At 37.3% G+C, this 15,367-nt stretch overlaps 1 protein-coding gene across 4 annotated transcripts in view; it reads left to right on the top strand.

Annotated features, from left to right (window-relative positions):
* The window catches only part of LOC150105407 (sorting nexin-13-like), a 599,079-nt gene that overhangs the window by 197,160 nt on the left and 386,552 nt on the right, over positions 1–15,367 (top strand). For all 4 annotated transcript variants that reach the window (XM_090394133.1, XM_090394134.1, XM_090394132.1 and 1 more), the window contains one exon: positions 7,556–7,644. In XM_090394133.1, the coding sequence (XP_090250259.1) occupies positions 7,556–7,644 (89 nt within the window). The remainder of the gene's footprint in view (positions 1–7,555; positions 7,645–15,367) is intronic.

The raw sequence follows: 15,367 nt of genomic DNA, 5'->3' as shown, positions 1-15,367 counted from the left end.
GAACCTTTTCAAAACTGATGAAATGCTAACCGCTCTAGGTGAAATTTTTCATCTGTTGAGATCAGTGGTGGCCTGTGAAGTTTTAAATAGGGGTGCTGCCTATACAAAATAATTTTTAAAAAAATATTTTTTTCCTAATCAGTAACCAATTTATTAATAAATAAATCTACAGATTTATTTATTAATAAATTGGTAAGATAATTTCTTACAGATAACTAAGAAATAGAAAAAGGGCTCTATAACTGAGAGGAGACCTCCACATAGCCTTTCAAGGAATGCAGAGAACTGACCAGGGCTTCTGACCCAATGTCCAGTCCTCACCTTCTCGTGGTGCACCCTGTTGGGTATCTACCTGGATACTGAACGAACGAGGATGGGCTGGCAGTTTGGGATTTATCTGACCAAATTGTATTCTTATTGGTTAAACCAAAATAAAAATGATGGTACAACATGAAAAAATTTCATGCTGGCTGGGGATTCGCCCAGTTAAACAAGGCCCCTTTGTTTTCGCCAGGGCAAACAACGAAAAGTGAGCTACTGGAACAAATCTGAAAATACACCCCAACTCAACATCACCAGAGTTAAAGATCGGTACTATCAACATAAGAAGATTGAATGGCAAAGAAATGGAGCTATCTGAGGAATTAGATAAGTACCAGATCGACATAATAGGGGTGGCTGAAACAAAAAACACAAAAACTGGTGAGATCTTTCTGAGCGATAAATACAAAATGTTATATTCAAGCAAGGAAAAGAAAGAGTAGCCATAGTATTCAACACTAAATACGAGGCTAATCTTCTTGAATGGAAGTCAGTCTCAAGTAGAGTGATGTGGGCAAATATGAGAATAGGGAACTGGACAATGAGACTTATTTGTGTCTATAGTCTCACAGAAGGTTCTACTAAGGTAGAAGTGGAGGAATTTTTGAGGCTTTAGAGAAAGCAACTGACACAATGAAAAAGGAAAAGTTGGTCCTTGTTGTGGATCTAAATAGCAGAGTAGGAAGTGATTGTCAGATATAAAAAAATATTTTGGTAAAATTTGGAGAAAAGAGCAAAGCTAATAATAATGGCAAATATCTGTTGGATTTCTGCTCAGGACATGGATAGTGATATTTGATATTGGAAGGATAGTTGGTAGTGATGTTTTCTTCCTGGTGCAGGACACCAGAGTGTACAGAGGATTTGAAATTGGAAGTGATCACTATTTAATCTTGAACAGGATAAAATTGAATTTCATATTGAAAAGAATAACATGTAAGAAAGTTTTAAAGCGAATAAAAGTTGAGCAGCTCTCAGATGTGAACTGTAGACTAAAATACACAAAGATTATTGAAGCAAAAATGAAAGAGTTTGAGAACAATAACCAAACCTTGGAGATTCATTGGCAAGCCTTGAAGAAAACCCTGATTGATTCAGCTAGAGAGGCATGTGGTGAAGTTGTCTGCAAGGATAGAAAAATCAGAACTCCATGGTGGACACAGGGAGTTAAAGAGGCAGTGAAGGAAAAGAAGAAAGCATATCAAAAGTTCCTGGCAAATAAGTCAGCTTGTGCTCTTAGAGAATACCGAGACAAATCTAAGAAAACTAAACACTGTGTAAAACTAGCTAAATAAAAGTCATGGAAGGACTTTGGCAGGAACATAGAAAATAAGTATCAAGAAGGTGGTAAAATATTCTTCAGGTTGTCGAAGAAACTTAGGAATGGAGGGAAGAGTGCTGTAAAAGGAGTTAGAGATGATAAAGGTGACATGAAAACTGGAGAAAAAGATATCCTTGAAGTATGGAGTAATTACTTTGAAAAACTGCTAAATGAAACAAGCAGTAATAACAACACAGTGTTAAAAATCACTGACCAGGCATGCAGTCAGGAATACATATCCATACTTGAAGTAGAAAAAGCCATGAAAGGCTTGAAATGTGTTAAGGCAGCAGGAGTAGATGATATTTGACCAGAAATGCTGAAGTATGGTGGTATAAAAGTCTTACAGTGGCTGCACTGCATAGTTCAGAATGCCTGGACAGAGGGACGAATTCCAGATGATTGGAGTAGAGCTCTCATAGTACCCATATATAAAAAGGGAAATAAAACTGCATGTGAGAATTACAGAGGTATTTCCCTACTGAGTGTTCCTGGTAAGATATATGCAAGTATACTCGAGAAACGGTTGAGAAGAATTGTGGAAGAAAAGCTTGGTGAAGAATAAGCTGGATTCAGGTCAAATAGAGGCTGTCAGGATCAGATCTTCACTTTACAACAAATAGTTGAGAAATCACGGGAATATAACAAAGATCTGTATTTAAGTTTTGTAGATTTGGAAAATGCATATGACAAGGTGCCAAGAGAGAAGCTATTCAGTATGCTGAATATTGACACCATATTCAGTTATATATGATGTCAATGGGGCATTATATCAAGCAATACTTAGTCTCTATTTGAGTTGTAAGTCAGCAGTTAGAATTGAAGGAAGTACAGGAAGATGATTTAATGTTAAATCTGATGTGAGAAAAGGATGTTCGTTATCCCATCTGTCATTCATTATCTATATGAATCACATTATGAAGGAAAGTGGTATTGAACATGATATCAAAATTGGAGATGTTAATGTAAGTTCTTTGCTTTATGCGGATGATGTTATATTTCTAAATAAATCCGCTACAAGTCTGCAAGATTCCCTGACTAAATTGAATAACTGTTGTAATAGATATAGTATCAAGGTCAGCAAATAAAAAGACAAAGACAATGAAAATAGGCAGAATCATTGAAAATGTCAACTTTGTTGTGAATGGAGAACCTGTGGAACAAGTAAAACATTTCGGCTACTTAGGCACGATTTTTAGTTTTAGTTTACAACATGTAAACTAATCATGATATCTGAAGCATCCAAATGGAGATCAGATAATTTATTTACTCAATTACTTATTGCTTATGATACTTAGGAAAAAATTCTACATTAATTAAATATGTCACTTGAGTTTATATCTGATATTATAATTAATTTAAACATCAGTTGTCATCTTGACTCCATGAAGATAAATAAATTTTATATTTAAATGTGTGCCGATATTGTCTAAATGGTAGATTAATTATTACTTTGAGATTATTTGAGTGTGGAATGCAGTGTTTAGATAAATTTCTTCTCGGGCATGATTCTCAAAGGCAATACAGAAAGGGAGGCCCAAAGAAAGAATTGAGGGGGTAGGCAGATAAATGGATGGGTGCTAGAAAGGATCAGTAGAAATTTAAGTCTCCTTGTGGATATTGATAGAAGAAAATTGAAATAGTTTGGATACATTGAAAGGAAGAAAGGAGGACTTCTCAGAACACTAATAGAAAGTTAAGCTCCTGGAAAAAGAGGAAGGGTTAGACTGCCAATAAGATGGATGGATGAATGAATGGTGTGTCTGGAGTAACTGATCTTCAGAGAGTTGAAGCCTCCAGAAAAGCATACAACAGGACCATATCGCAAGGACTGGTGTTGCACATTGCTGAGCATCTGAGCGATCATACAGCATCTGTTCATGTCCAATGAACGGATGGATAGATACCTCAGTATGTAACAGAGGGCACAGGAGGATCTAGGGTCTTGTATTTGATCATCTCATCAGAGGATATTATTATAAATGAGGTGTCAAATCTCTCTCCATTTAGTGAGAATGACCATGAAATGATTACTTGGGTGGTTGCCATCCATGTGAGGACTTGTGTGAGGAAAAGGTATATTTGGGACTACAAGATTGGTGATTATGAGAAGCTCAGGAGATAGTTTGGTCACATGACAGATTTGGTTCATCTGGTTTTCAAAAGGATGAAGAGTTCATAAGAAAGATTCCAGTAATTGGACCACATGTTTATTAAGATAAATAACAATAAAAAACAAACCCAACAAGTTTCGTCAGTCGTTTGACTTACATCTTCAGGGGTCAAAGGTAACTAAAAGTTTAAACACAAGAAACGAGAAATTACTCAAAATAGTTCATTCTATGCAGTTGTGGCTGTCTAACTGCTCATTAAATTAAATATCCGAATGTGAAATGCTGGATGCTGTCGCAGTCTGTTGTTCATGTTCACATTGTCCGAGGGTCTGACTTGGGTATATTTTTTTATTAGTGCTGACCAAACTTGGTGTAGAATTAGGCCCTGGTTTTTGTTGCAGTGCATTGGATATTTAATTTAATAAACAGTTAGATGGCCACAACTGCATAGAATGAACTATTTTGAGTAATTTCTCATTTCTTGTGTTCAAACTTTTAGTTACTTTTGACCCCTGAAGATGTAAGCAAACGACTTATGAAACTTGTTGGGTTTGTTTTTTATTGTTATTTATCTTAATAAACATGTGGTCCAATTACCGGAATCTTTCTTATGAACTGCTAAACCACAGAAACCTATGCCTGCAGAGGATGAAGAGGTGTTGAAAATGGTCCAGAGGCAATTGACTAAGGTGGTTTCTAATCGCTGGAAAATGTTGAATATGAGGAAAGGTTGAGAAGATGTGATTTGCAGAGTCTATAGTGGATAGGAGGAAGAGTGGTGATATGATAGAGACGTAGAAATTAGTAAGCAGTTGTTATAGGATTAATGTTGAAGAGGCTTTTCATGAAATGGTGGGAGATTTGGGGAGAATAAGAGGTCATCCCCCAGAAGCTGTTTAAGGGTGAGCAAGAGAGTGAGAAGTGGGTGTTTTGCATGGGGATTTGTGAATGATTGGAATATATTGCATTTGAGCATGGTGTCTGCATAGAATTTGAACGTGTTTAAAGCATATGATGATAATAATATTAGGTTAGGATAATAATAATTCTCATTTGAAACTCAAGGTTATGTTAAGGCTAGTTTCTCTATAAATCAAGTTAACTTTATAGAGCCATCTATATATAAGAATTCAGCAATAGGAACTCATGGGATATTAGCAAGCACGTGTGCTAAAAGAGTGCTAAGTTGAACTGGCTATTCCTTTAACCAGGCTGCATAATTTGAGTTCAAAACAGGGAAGATTCCACAGCATGTTTTAGCAACTTGTTCACATTCTATTATAATGTTACCATTGAACTTGACAAGGGGAATGGATATGCTGTGATACTTTTGGATTTTGACAGAATACAGCATGGAAGACTGTTGCATAAATTGGAAAATATGGGTTTGGATTATAAAATGCTAGCATGGATAAGAGGATCACTGACTGAGTATATCAAAAAGTGGTATACAGGAGGTGTGAGTCTGCAAAATTTAAGGTAACCAGTGGGGTACCATAATGATACGTCCTTGGTCCACAATTATTCAATCTGTACATTAATGACATTGGGAAGGATTTCACAGGTGACATATAATATTTGTCACTTGTGAAATAGACAAAATATATCTGTTGTATATTTTGTGGTAGTAGGTGGAAGATTAAGTTTGAGAGACTGAGAGTTGTGTATAATGGAGCAGAGTGCCTTCCTGTGATGGATCCTCGAATTCCTTGGAGGTGTCTTGTAATAATTATAATAATAATAACAATATCCTACTATCAATTTGCCACTCCCTTTATTGCTCTCTTTGTCATTACAATCACAATTTAGACCTCTCACCTTAATATGCACATTTAGGTATTTATGATCACCTTGATACATCTAGTTTCCGTGGCCGTTATCTCTCCATTATCTAACTTCAAATCCATTAAACATTGAATAAATAGACATCTTAATGAGTTTTGACCTTTGTTCTTTTCACTAATGTTATGATTTTAGACATCTGAAAAATAACTTATTTTCAAACAGATATCACTGCTTTATTTTAAAACTATCTTACATCAGTTTATTTCATATTTATAGTAAATTTAGTTTAATCCTTTATCCAAGTGTGTGCAAACAAAGTTTGCACCTGAAAGTATCTTCAGGACTGGGGTAAAGTGGTACAACACTGGGCAACTCCTTGCAAAGGTGGAGCAAGCTATCAACACTCCTATCTCAGTATCTCCCATAATGCAAAACACATCTCCTTGCGGATATGTATAATGTTATGCATTAAGGGAAGGGCCACTACCCAGACTAGTTTCGACCTTTATTGAGGTCTCTTCAGTGGGAGCCAGGCCCAGAGGTGGAGATACAAGGCAGAAGCAATGGCAGGTCATCAATAGCAACTCCTATAGGTAAAGATGACCTGAAGCAATGGCAGGTCATCAATAGCAACTCCTATAGGTAAAGATGACCTGCCATTGCTTCTGCCTTGTATCTCCACCTCTGGGCCCGGCTCCCACTGAAGAGACTTCAATAAAGGTCGAAACTAGCTGGGTAGTGGCCCTTCCCTTAATGCATAACATTATACATATCCGCAAGGAGATGTGTTTTGCATTATGGGAGATACTGAGATAGGAGTGTTGATAGCTTGCTCCACCTTTGCAAGGAGTTGCCCGGTGTTGTACCACTTTACCCCAGTCCTGAAGATACTTTCAGGAGCAAACTTTGTTTGCACACACTTGGATAAAGGATTAAACTAAATTTACTATAGTCTAACCAAGTGAAAAATAAACTTTCAACATATTTCATATTTAATTAGCAGTTTTCCTGATAGTGCAATTGGAAGTACAGTAGAACATTATGCCCTTTGCTTAGCAAAGGTCTGTGTTCAATTCTCATCATGACAAGAGGAATGTTTATATGGACTTTTCAATTGTAGGTGAGTTAGTCAATTTCATACAAGAGTAGCAGGATTTTTTCTCCTGGAAACTTGGGTTTTTCATCCCACGTATTGGCAAATCAACCATGAGAAATCAATCAATTTATAGACAAAAAATACTGTTGTTGTTGGTGATGGATGGTAGATGGCATTGATCGTAGTAGTATCATTGTGTGTAATTGGAGAATTAAGTAGTAGGGGAGATGTAAGTAGCAGAGTAGAGTGCCCTCCCTTGACGAGTTCTTGGACTCCTTGGAGGTGCTATGTAATAATAAGACTGAAAGTGTAGTGGGTTCTGCACTTTCTCTGAATTAAACCTAAACTGAAATCAAACAGCCAATGTTAAACATACACTCAATTTTTTTTTTTTTTTTTTTTTTTTTGTCTTCCCTTCCCACATTTGTTATAGAAGCAATCACTCCCATTATCTATTCTAACAGTGTGGCATCTTCAAAAGACTTAAACACAGAGCCAGGGCAAGTTCTAATTGATAGAGCTCTTGCTACAGGACCTCTTATCTTCCCTACACCTTTTGAGCCACTGGCTACAACCCCTATAAAATAGGCAAAATACAATCCCTCCTACACCTGATACAAGATCACAGTAAACCACTCCCATCTCTTATTCTTGGGTGCATCTAAACTGGTAGCTAAAGTTCATAAATGTAATCTTTGTGCCACTTTGAAACCACACATTCAACTAGTAAACTTCATCTGTTCTCCAAAGGACAAGCTTAATCCACATACACTTCCTGGTAAAATACTGGTAAGTCTGTTTACTATCCTTTTTATGATAAACAGAAATGTGTGTGTGTGTGTGTGTGTGTACGTACACACACATACAGGAGTTATTAATTTGTCTTATTTTTAATTATTTTTCTAAAATTTAATTTAGAATATCTCCAGTGGTTAACTGATGTGATCATGTATCTTTTACTTCCACCTGAAGATTTCAGTAACAGACTGTATAGGTACATCGTGAGAGTAAGTAAGTCCTGTGTATTTTTCTCATGAATTTCTCCTCCTTCCTCCATCCAGCAATTATTCAATAATTGATTTAATATGATGATTATCTTATGATGTATTACCAATATCTATGATTAGCATTAAATATTTAATGCTATGATAATTTGATATACTACTTATGATAAATATGTGTGATGAATCAAGAGGAATAGTGTCTTTGGAACCATATGTTTGAACTTTAGAATGGTGGGATTCAAACAGATAGCTTGTAGGCCATATGTTTGAATACCACCTTGGACATGGATATCTTACTGTGGTAGAATGTTAATTCCCTTGGTATTGGGCCTTTGTATCTACTTAAAAGCCTGAAGTGATTTGAAAAAGTATCCTTTTATACCCTTTCAATCTCTATACTAAGATTTCTGCCCAATCTTGGCGCTAATGTGGTATAGATTTACAACTACTCATTAAAAAAAAAAGAAAAATAATGAATGGTTTCATATTGGATTAGCCTAGGGATATTTTATTAGAGCTAGAGCATCATTCCATCCATCCATATATTCATTAGACATGAGATATCACATGGTCACACCATTTTTCTGTAATGTGCCATACTAGTCGTAACCAGGTGTCTTGTATGTTTTTCTGGAAGCTTCATCTCTTTGGAGATCAGTCACTCCAGACACACTATCCATCCATTTCATTGTGGATCTACAACTTCCTCTTTTTCCAGGAACTTCACCTTCTATTACTGTTTTGAGAAGTCCTCCTTCCATCCTTCCAAAGTATTTCAACTTTCTTCTCTCAATATCTTTAAGGAGCCTTAAAGTTCTCCTGATCCTTTCTGGCACCCATCCATTTAACAGCCTTTTGGTATTATCCTCAACAGCCTTCTTTTGAAGAAGTATGGATGGAATGATGCTCTAGCTCATGGGTCGGCAACCTTTACAGACTCGCGGGCCACATTGAACTTTTATTTTTAATAATCAGGCCACAAGTGTTTAATTAAGAGAAAATAGTGAGTGAAAAAAAAAACTTTTTAAGTTATCAATCTGAAAAAAACGCAAATATTTAAAGTTTGAGATTACGAGATAAAGTACGATATTCTCGTAATGACGTCTGATATTATATTCTTTTGTAATAGCAACAGTTTTATAACAAATAAGACAAAGGGGATTATCCTCATTTTCAATAAAGTGCTTGTTGTTCCATTCATCATTAAACCTTCTTCCTTCATCTGCAATTTTATGTTTCCTTGAACCTATTTTTGAAATTATTTTTAAGAAATATATATCCTCTGAAATGTTATTGAATTATATTAAAATACGGACCAGAGAACACAACTGAAAAAGTACTCCAAAATCTCGGGTTTTCGTTGGATGAAGTCGCCTGGTTATCCCCACACATGATGACTCACACGGTTGACTCATGCCAATTTGCATGGTGATATCACGAAGTATGGGTATAAAATTATTTTTAATTTATTATTCATATTATAAAATGTATTATTTAAACAATTCAGCATACGGGCCACATGCCATGTAAATATGGTTAACCTTTAATGGGGCCGCATGCGGGCCGGTGGTTGCCAACCGCCTGCTCTAGCTCTAATAAAATAACTCTGTATTATACCCATCCATGCTGTCGAATGGATGGGTGCCAGAAAGGATCATCAGAACTTTAAGGCTCCTTAAAGATATTGAGAGAAGAAAGTTGAAATACTTTGGACACATTGAAAGGATGGAAGGAGGACTTCTCAAAACAGTAATCGAAGGTGAAGTTCCTGGAAAAAGAGGAAGTGGTATACCCACAATGAAATGGATGGATAGTGTGTCTGGAGTATCCTCAACAGCCTTCAACAGAAGGCTGTTGAGAATACCACATCCATAAGCTGCTGTCAGGTAAATGGCTGCATCTGAAATCCTCAGCTTTGTTCCTGTGGAGATAGATCCATCCTTCAGATTTTAGACAGATCTTTGACTGTTGTTTTAGCCATTTCTAATCTTCTTCTGGTGTCTTCAGAACAGTAATTCTTCACATTAATAATGAACTCAGGTACTCAAAACTTGCTGACTTCATTGAGCAGTATAAATTAGATTATGATATGTTACAGAGTTTAATATATATTCGACATATTAACTAAGCTGAACGTGAACTGGAACTACCCCATATTATCTAATTAGTCCTCTAAATCAAATTTGGAAATTCATTTTAAGAGAATATGAGAACACATAGTTCTCTTAAAATTGCTTGGAGGTTGAAAAATGATTTTATGTATATATATATATATCACACTTCAGGTAATGTATCAAAACGTTTTGGAACTTTGGAGATTAGAAGGTGCTGCAATGACTTTGCATGTTGATAATGTATCACATCTTAAGAAATGAAAATGGTCAAAGATCCAAGTGAGCATTAAGATTAAAAATACATAGAATATAAGAATAAGATTAAAGTAAAGACCAAAGTTTCATTTTATAAGATTAAAAAGAAGGAAAGGCAAAAATACATCAAAATATTTAAAGATTCTGAAATGTATAATAAAGGTTATTAATTTATTGTTTGTTGGCCCTTTCACTACTCGTTGGCTGTCTCATAAAAGGAAAAATGTGATTGCAAGTCTGTTGCAGTTCAAAATAGTTGCATAGTGTTAAACAAAAGTTTGACCTTGTTGAAGAGGGCAGAGCTTGATTCCATCTAGCTTTCATTCTTGATTCCATCTAGAAAAGATTATTATTGTGGCTCCTCTAATCCTATGGATCATCTGTTTCTTAAGGGGGTCCTTGGACTCCTCAAGAAACAGCGAGATGATTCTGAGTTCTACTTTCGCTTGCCATAGGCTGCAAAATCTCATTTTTATCTGTATTATAAGATGCCCTTATTAACTTCATTGTTTTTGTTCATATCTTCTTTCCTCCATCTGTTCATCCTTTGAAGACTGCATTCCCACAAATCTGTCCTGGATGTGTTTCATATTTGTTGTTTTATAGGCCAATTATTATGTTGTTTTTTCATACCACTGGATATTTTCAACTCGGATATCATTTCAGAAACCCAGGAGATGATATCTATGCATAGTAGTTCAGATGTAGTCTCTTTCATGTTCTCCTCAGCATTCAATTATCTGTTACAGTGCCTTAACCACATTACTGATGCAGACCTAAACTTTAATTTTCTGTCTATTATATTAATAGTATAATATGTTTAATATCCTCAATCCAAAATGCAAATAAAAATAAAAATCCAAAATAACCTCATTAGCATTTGCCCATAGAATTAGTTGATTGAAGTTAGCCTGTAGAAATCTTATCAGATGTGTCCCTTATCACTCATCCAAGTTATCATCATCAGCAGATAATTGGATATCACCCTCTACGTATAACACCTCCATACATCACTTAATGACACCTATCCTTCAATCACTCTCCTTTCCATTTCACAGATCATACCATCCCTTTGAGTTTGTATAACAACACATGTTGAATCCTATTATATTATTTTGCAAAACCCAGAAATGTCATGGTATATTTCTGCTGTCTCTCTGTGTTACAGAACATAATCAGATTACTAAAGCAAGACCTACTTTTACCTGCTACCCACCTTTGGATGTATTTCCATCTAGCATCTCTGTTATACAAGAGAAAGATTAATTGATCTATAATTCATTGCATCAATCCTAGCTCCAACCTTGCTCAATGGAATTATCTTATTCCTGTTCCTCTTATTAGGGATCATGCATGTTTTGAGACTAAAATTGAATAACGAGGTTAGGGGGACATTGCTAATTCTCTTGCACATTCCACAGCACCTATGCAAATATCCTGTTTAATCTCAGTGCAGTGATAAATCAAGCTTTTGTGATAGCTTGGATATCTCTAACTTGTCTGTCTGTATTCTTTCAAACCATTTCTCTTTGGCCTCCAGAATGCCAATTGATCTGTCCACAATGTATATCTCATTAATTAAACACTTGACAACCCTGCTACTTTTAGTACGTCCAACATTTTAATACCATCTGACTTAGAAAAGCTGATGAAACAGTGTAATAAAAATGATTATTTAATAATTGCAGGAGATTTCAATGCTAGAATAGGGAACTGGAGTATACCACAAGTTGTAGGTAGATATAGAGAACAACATTTAAATCAACATGGAAACAAAGTGAGGTATTTCTCATCATTTTATGAATTAAAAATCCCAAACACATTTTTCAGAAAAAAAATATCCATAAATATACTTGGAGTCCAGTAGACTATGATCATTAATAGACTACATAATCATTAACGAAAAGCTATTTTCACAAGTTAGAGACATAACAGTTTGTAGAGTGAATGATATATATTCAGATCATTATCTGGTAATCTCAAAAATAGCAAATCAAGCCAAATGGAAATCACAAAACCCACAGAATCTAAAAAAAACTCCAAACTCTGCCTGGAGTTTACAAAGTACCCTGTTCCTGTAAGCTGGCGTACTTTGGACAGACAGGCAGATCAGCATCCATCTGCCTGGAGGAACACAAGTCTTACATCTGTAAACAAAACTATGGCCATTCAGGCTTGGCTGACCATGTTTTGGACACCACCCACAGGGTATCATGGAAGAAAACCACCATGCTCCACCACAGCAAATTCAAGAAAGAGAGACTTTTTTTAGAACCAGCAGCAGCTCTCAGAAACCAACCAAATCTTAATAAATACGGTTGCATTAAGCTTCCGAAGATTTGGGAAACACTCATCACCAGAGGTCCCACCTACTACCGCCCTTAGAGGGCGCCCACCTAGATAGGACTTTAGTGTCACCCACGTGGTTGGGCTTAGTATTGTATGATATTTGTGTGCATGTTACATTAATTGTTTTTGTAATCCCCGTAGATGTCCTAGTGACTAGGACGAAATATAGGAAGTATTAAATTCTATTTTAATTCTTTTTGAGTGTTGTAAAAAATCCATTAAGCCTCCAACATGATGTCCTCACAGCACTTAAGCCTCTACACATGAATTCTAATCATTCATGGAGAAGATTTAGCACGCAAATCCAAGCAATACAGTAAGTCAAAACTACAACTATCTAGGCAACTAAATAGGCTGGTCTTTTTAAAAAGATATTGGGATACAAGAGTGATACCGAACTGCGTTAAAATGAAGATCAATTTCCATTCCAAAAAAAGCACTCTGTATATATAACCGTGCCAACCTGGCATTACTATGCGAGAAAATCGCCTCTACTCGTGCCACCCTCTCAGTGACGAACGCCGCCATTGGCTCCTTACAATCAGAGCTCTCCACCGTTCTTAACCCTGAACTTTGGTCGATTCTCTCTGGCATTTCGGAAACTTCTGCACAGAGAGAATTTCAAAAAATAAAAAATAAACATGTCAAGAAATATAGCAACCTGGTTAAAGACAAACCACAACCATAAATTCAACTGCTCCAGACAGTAGTAAACCTCTCTTCCAAAAGGCTCAACGATGATGCCGTCAGCGCCCTTTGCCTTGGCCGTAATTCTGCCGTCGCTCCGAAGGAAGTGGCGGTGCTCGATGTAATGGTTAACATCGAATGGGGGATCAGTCGCTTACCGTCGGAGATAGCCAACAACATCAGACTTGATGTAGCCAACATCCTCGCTCATTCTTCGCCTCCAAAAAGTAACTTATCGTATGCCCAACGCATGGCTCTCCTGAAACTACGCAAAGAAAAAAGTATCGTCATCGCCATGGCAGATAAGGGTAATCCCACAGTCGTTCTTAATACCAGTGAATATAATCGTAAAATGAACATTATCCTCTGCGATCGCGCTACTTACATCCCGCTAGAACACAACCCCACAAAAACACAAGTTAAGAAATTAAAAATCTTACTTAAAAAAAGTAACCTCCTGGCCCCCTGACGTCATGAAAAAACTTAAACCTTTCCACTCCCCCCCCCCTCCCCCCGAATATACGGTTTACCAAAAATCCACAAACCCAATTCCCCACTCAGGCCTATGGTAGATGCCACCAAATGCACCTTGCTACAGACTGTCTAAACAGCTGGCCAACTCTCTGACCCCCCCCTCACTGGAAGGTCCACTTCCTATATAAAAAACTCAACTCACTTTAAAGCCCTCACAGAAAAATTTTATCTTGAATAATGCAGACATATTGGTAAGCTTTGATATCTCCTCTTTGTTTACCAATATTCCCTTAACTGAATTATTAAAACTCTTACCAAGAGAGCCCACAATCTTTGTTCCAGGTGGAACCGCCCTCACTACTGAGCTTAACCACATACACAGCACTTTCCTCTCCAATGGCTACAGTGAACACAGTATCAAAAAAATAATCAGTTCCTCCCCCATTCCCTGTCCTTCGCGTCAACAAGATTTTAAAAATGCCATCACCATACCCTACATCCGTGGCACATCCGAAAAAATAGCCAAGATACTAAAAAAGTACAACCTACACACAGCATATAAGCCCCACCGCAAACTTGCTACCCTTATCCATTCTACGAAAGATCAGCTCCCTCCTCTCTCTCTCTGCCTGAGTTTACAAAGTGCCCTGTTCCTGTAAGCTGGCATACTTTGGAGAGACAGGCAGATCAGCATCCATCTGCCTGCAGGAACACAAGTCTTACATCTGTAAACACAACTATGGCCATTCAGGCTTGGCTGACCATGTTTTGGACACCACCCACAGGGTATCATGGAAGAAAACCACCATGCTCCACCACAGCAAATTCAAGAAAGAGAGGCTTTTCTTAGAACCAGCAGCAGCTCTCAGAAACCAACCAAATCTTAATAAATATGGTTGCATTAAGCTTCTGAAGATTTGGGAAACACTCATCACCAGAGGGCCCACTTACTACCGCCCTTAGAGGGCGCCCCACCTAGATAGGACTTTAGTGTCACCCACGTGGTTGGGCTTAGTATTGTATGATATTCGTGTGCATGTTACATTAATTGTTTTTGTAATCCCTGTAGATGTCCTAGTGACTAGGACGAAATATAGGAAGTATTAAATTCTAATTTAATACTTCCTATATTTAGAGGAAAAATAGTGTGCGTGTTGCCTAGGTATGATAATGATGAGCTGAGCAGAAGAGCGCTGATATTGAATTGCATAATAGCGAGAATGTGTGACAAGAGAGGACTGGTATATGTGGATGCTTGGAGTGCGTTTGAGGAAAGAGAGGAATTGTATGCGAGAGACCGTTTACATTTGAATGAGGAAGGATGTAGGCATCTGGAGAGAGTGCTGTTCTGAACGAATCAGTGTGTCCCAGGGAGGATGATAGCAAGGGTGGCTTCTTGTGGGAATGGATACTTGGGAGAAGAGAGACAATGTCAGGTAACCCTGAGCCCAGTGGAGTCTAGAAGGAATAATGCTGGGTATAGAAACAATGGCATTTTTATGCTTTATACTAATGCCAGGAGTATCCGGAATAAGGGAGAGGAATTGGTGGTGCAGATAGCATCAGCCTGGCCAAAAATTATTGCGATCACTGAGACGTGGTTGACAGAAGGGGATATAACAACAGGAATAGAAGTCGCTGGGTATAGCATTTTATGTCAGGATAGGAGGGGAAAGCATGGTGGTGGGGTACTGCTTATGATAAGTGATGACCTATGTCCTCTAAGAGTGGAGAATTTGGAAGGAAGTGAGACAAATGTTGAGAGCGTATGGTGTGAGGTAGAGGTAGGCAAGACAGGATATTTAGTGGGGTGTTGCTACAGACCCAGGAGCACAGAGGATGGGGAC

This window comes from Typopeltis vanoorti, chromosome 6 (assembly GCF_054136105.1).
Source record: "Typopeltis vanoorti isolate ZY-2024b chromosome 6, IOZ_Tvanoo_1.0, whole genome shotgun sequence".
Taxonomy (NCBI): Eukaryota; Metazoa; Arthropoda; class Arachnida; order Uropygi; family Thelyphonidae; genus Typopeltis; species Typopeltis vanoorti.
The sequence above is the reverse complement of the archived record's forward strand: the minus strand, read 5'-3'. Positions and strand labels throughout refer to the sequence as shown.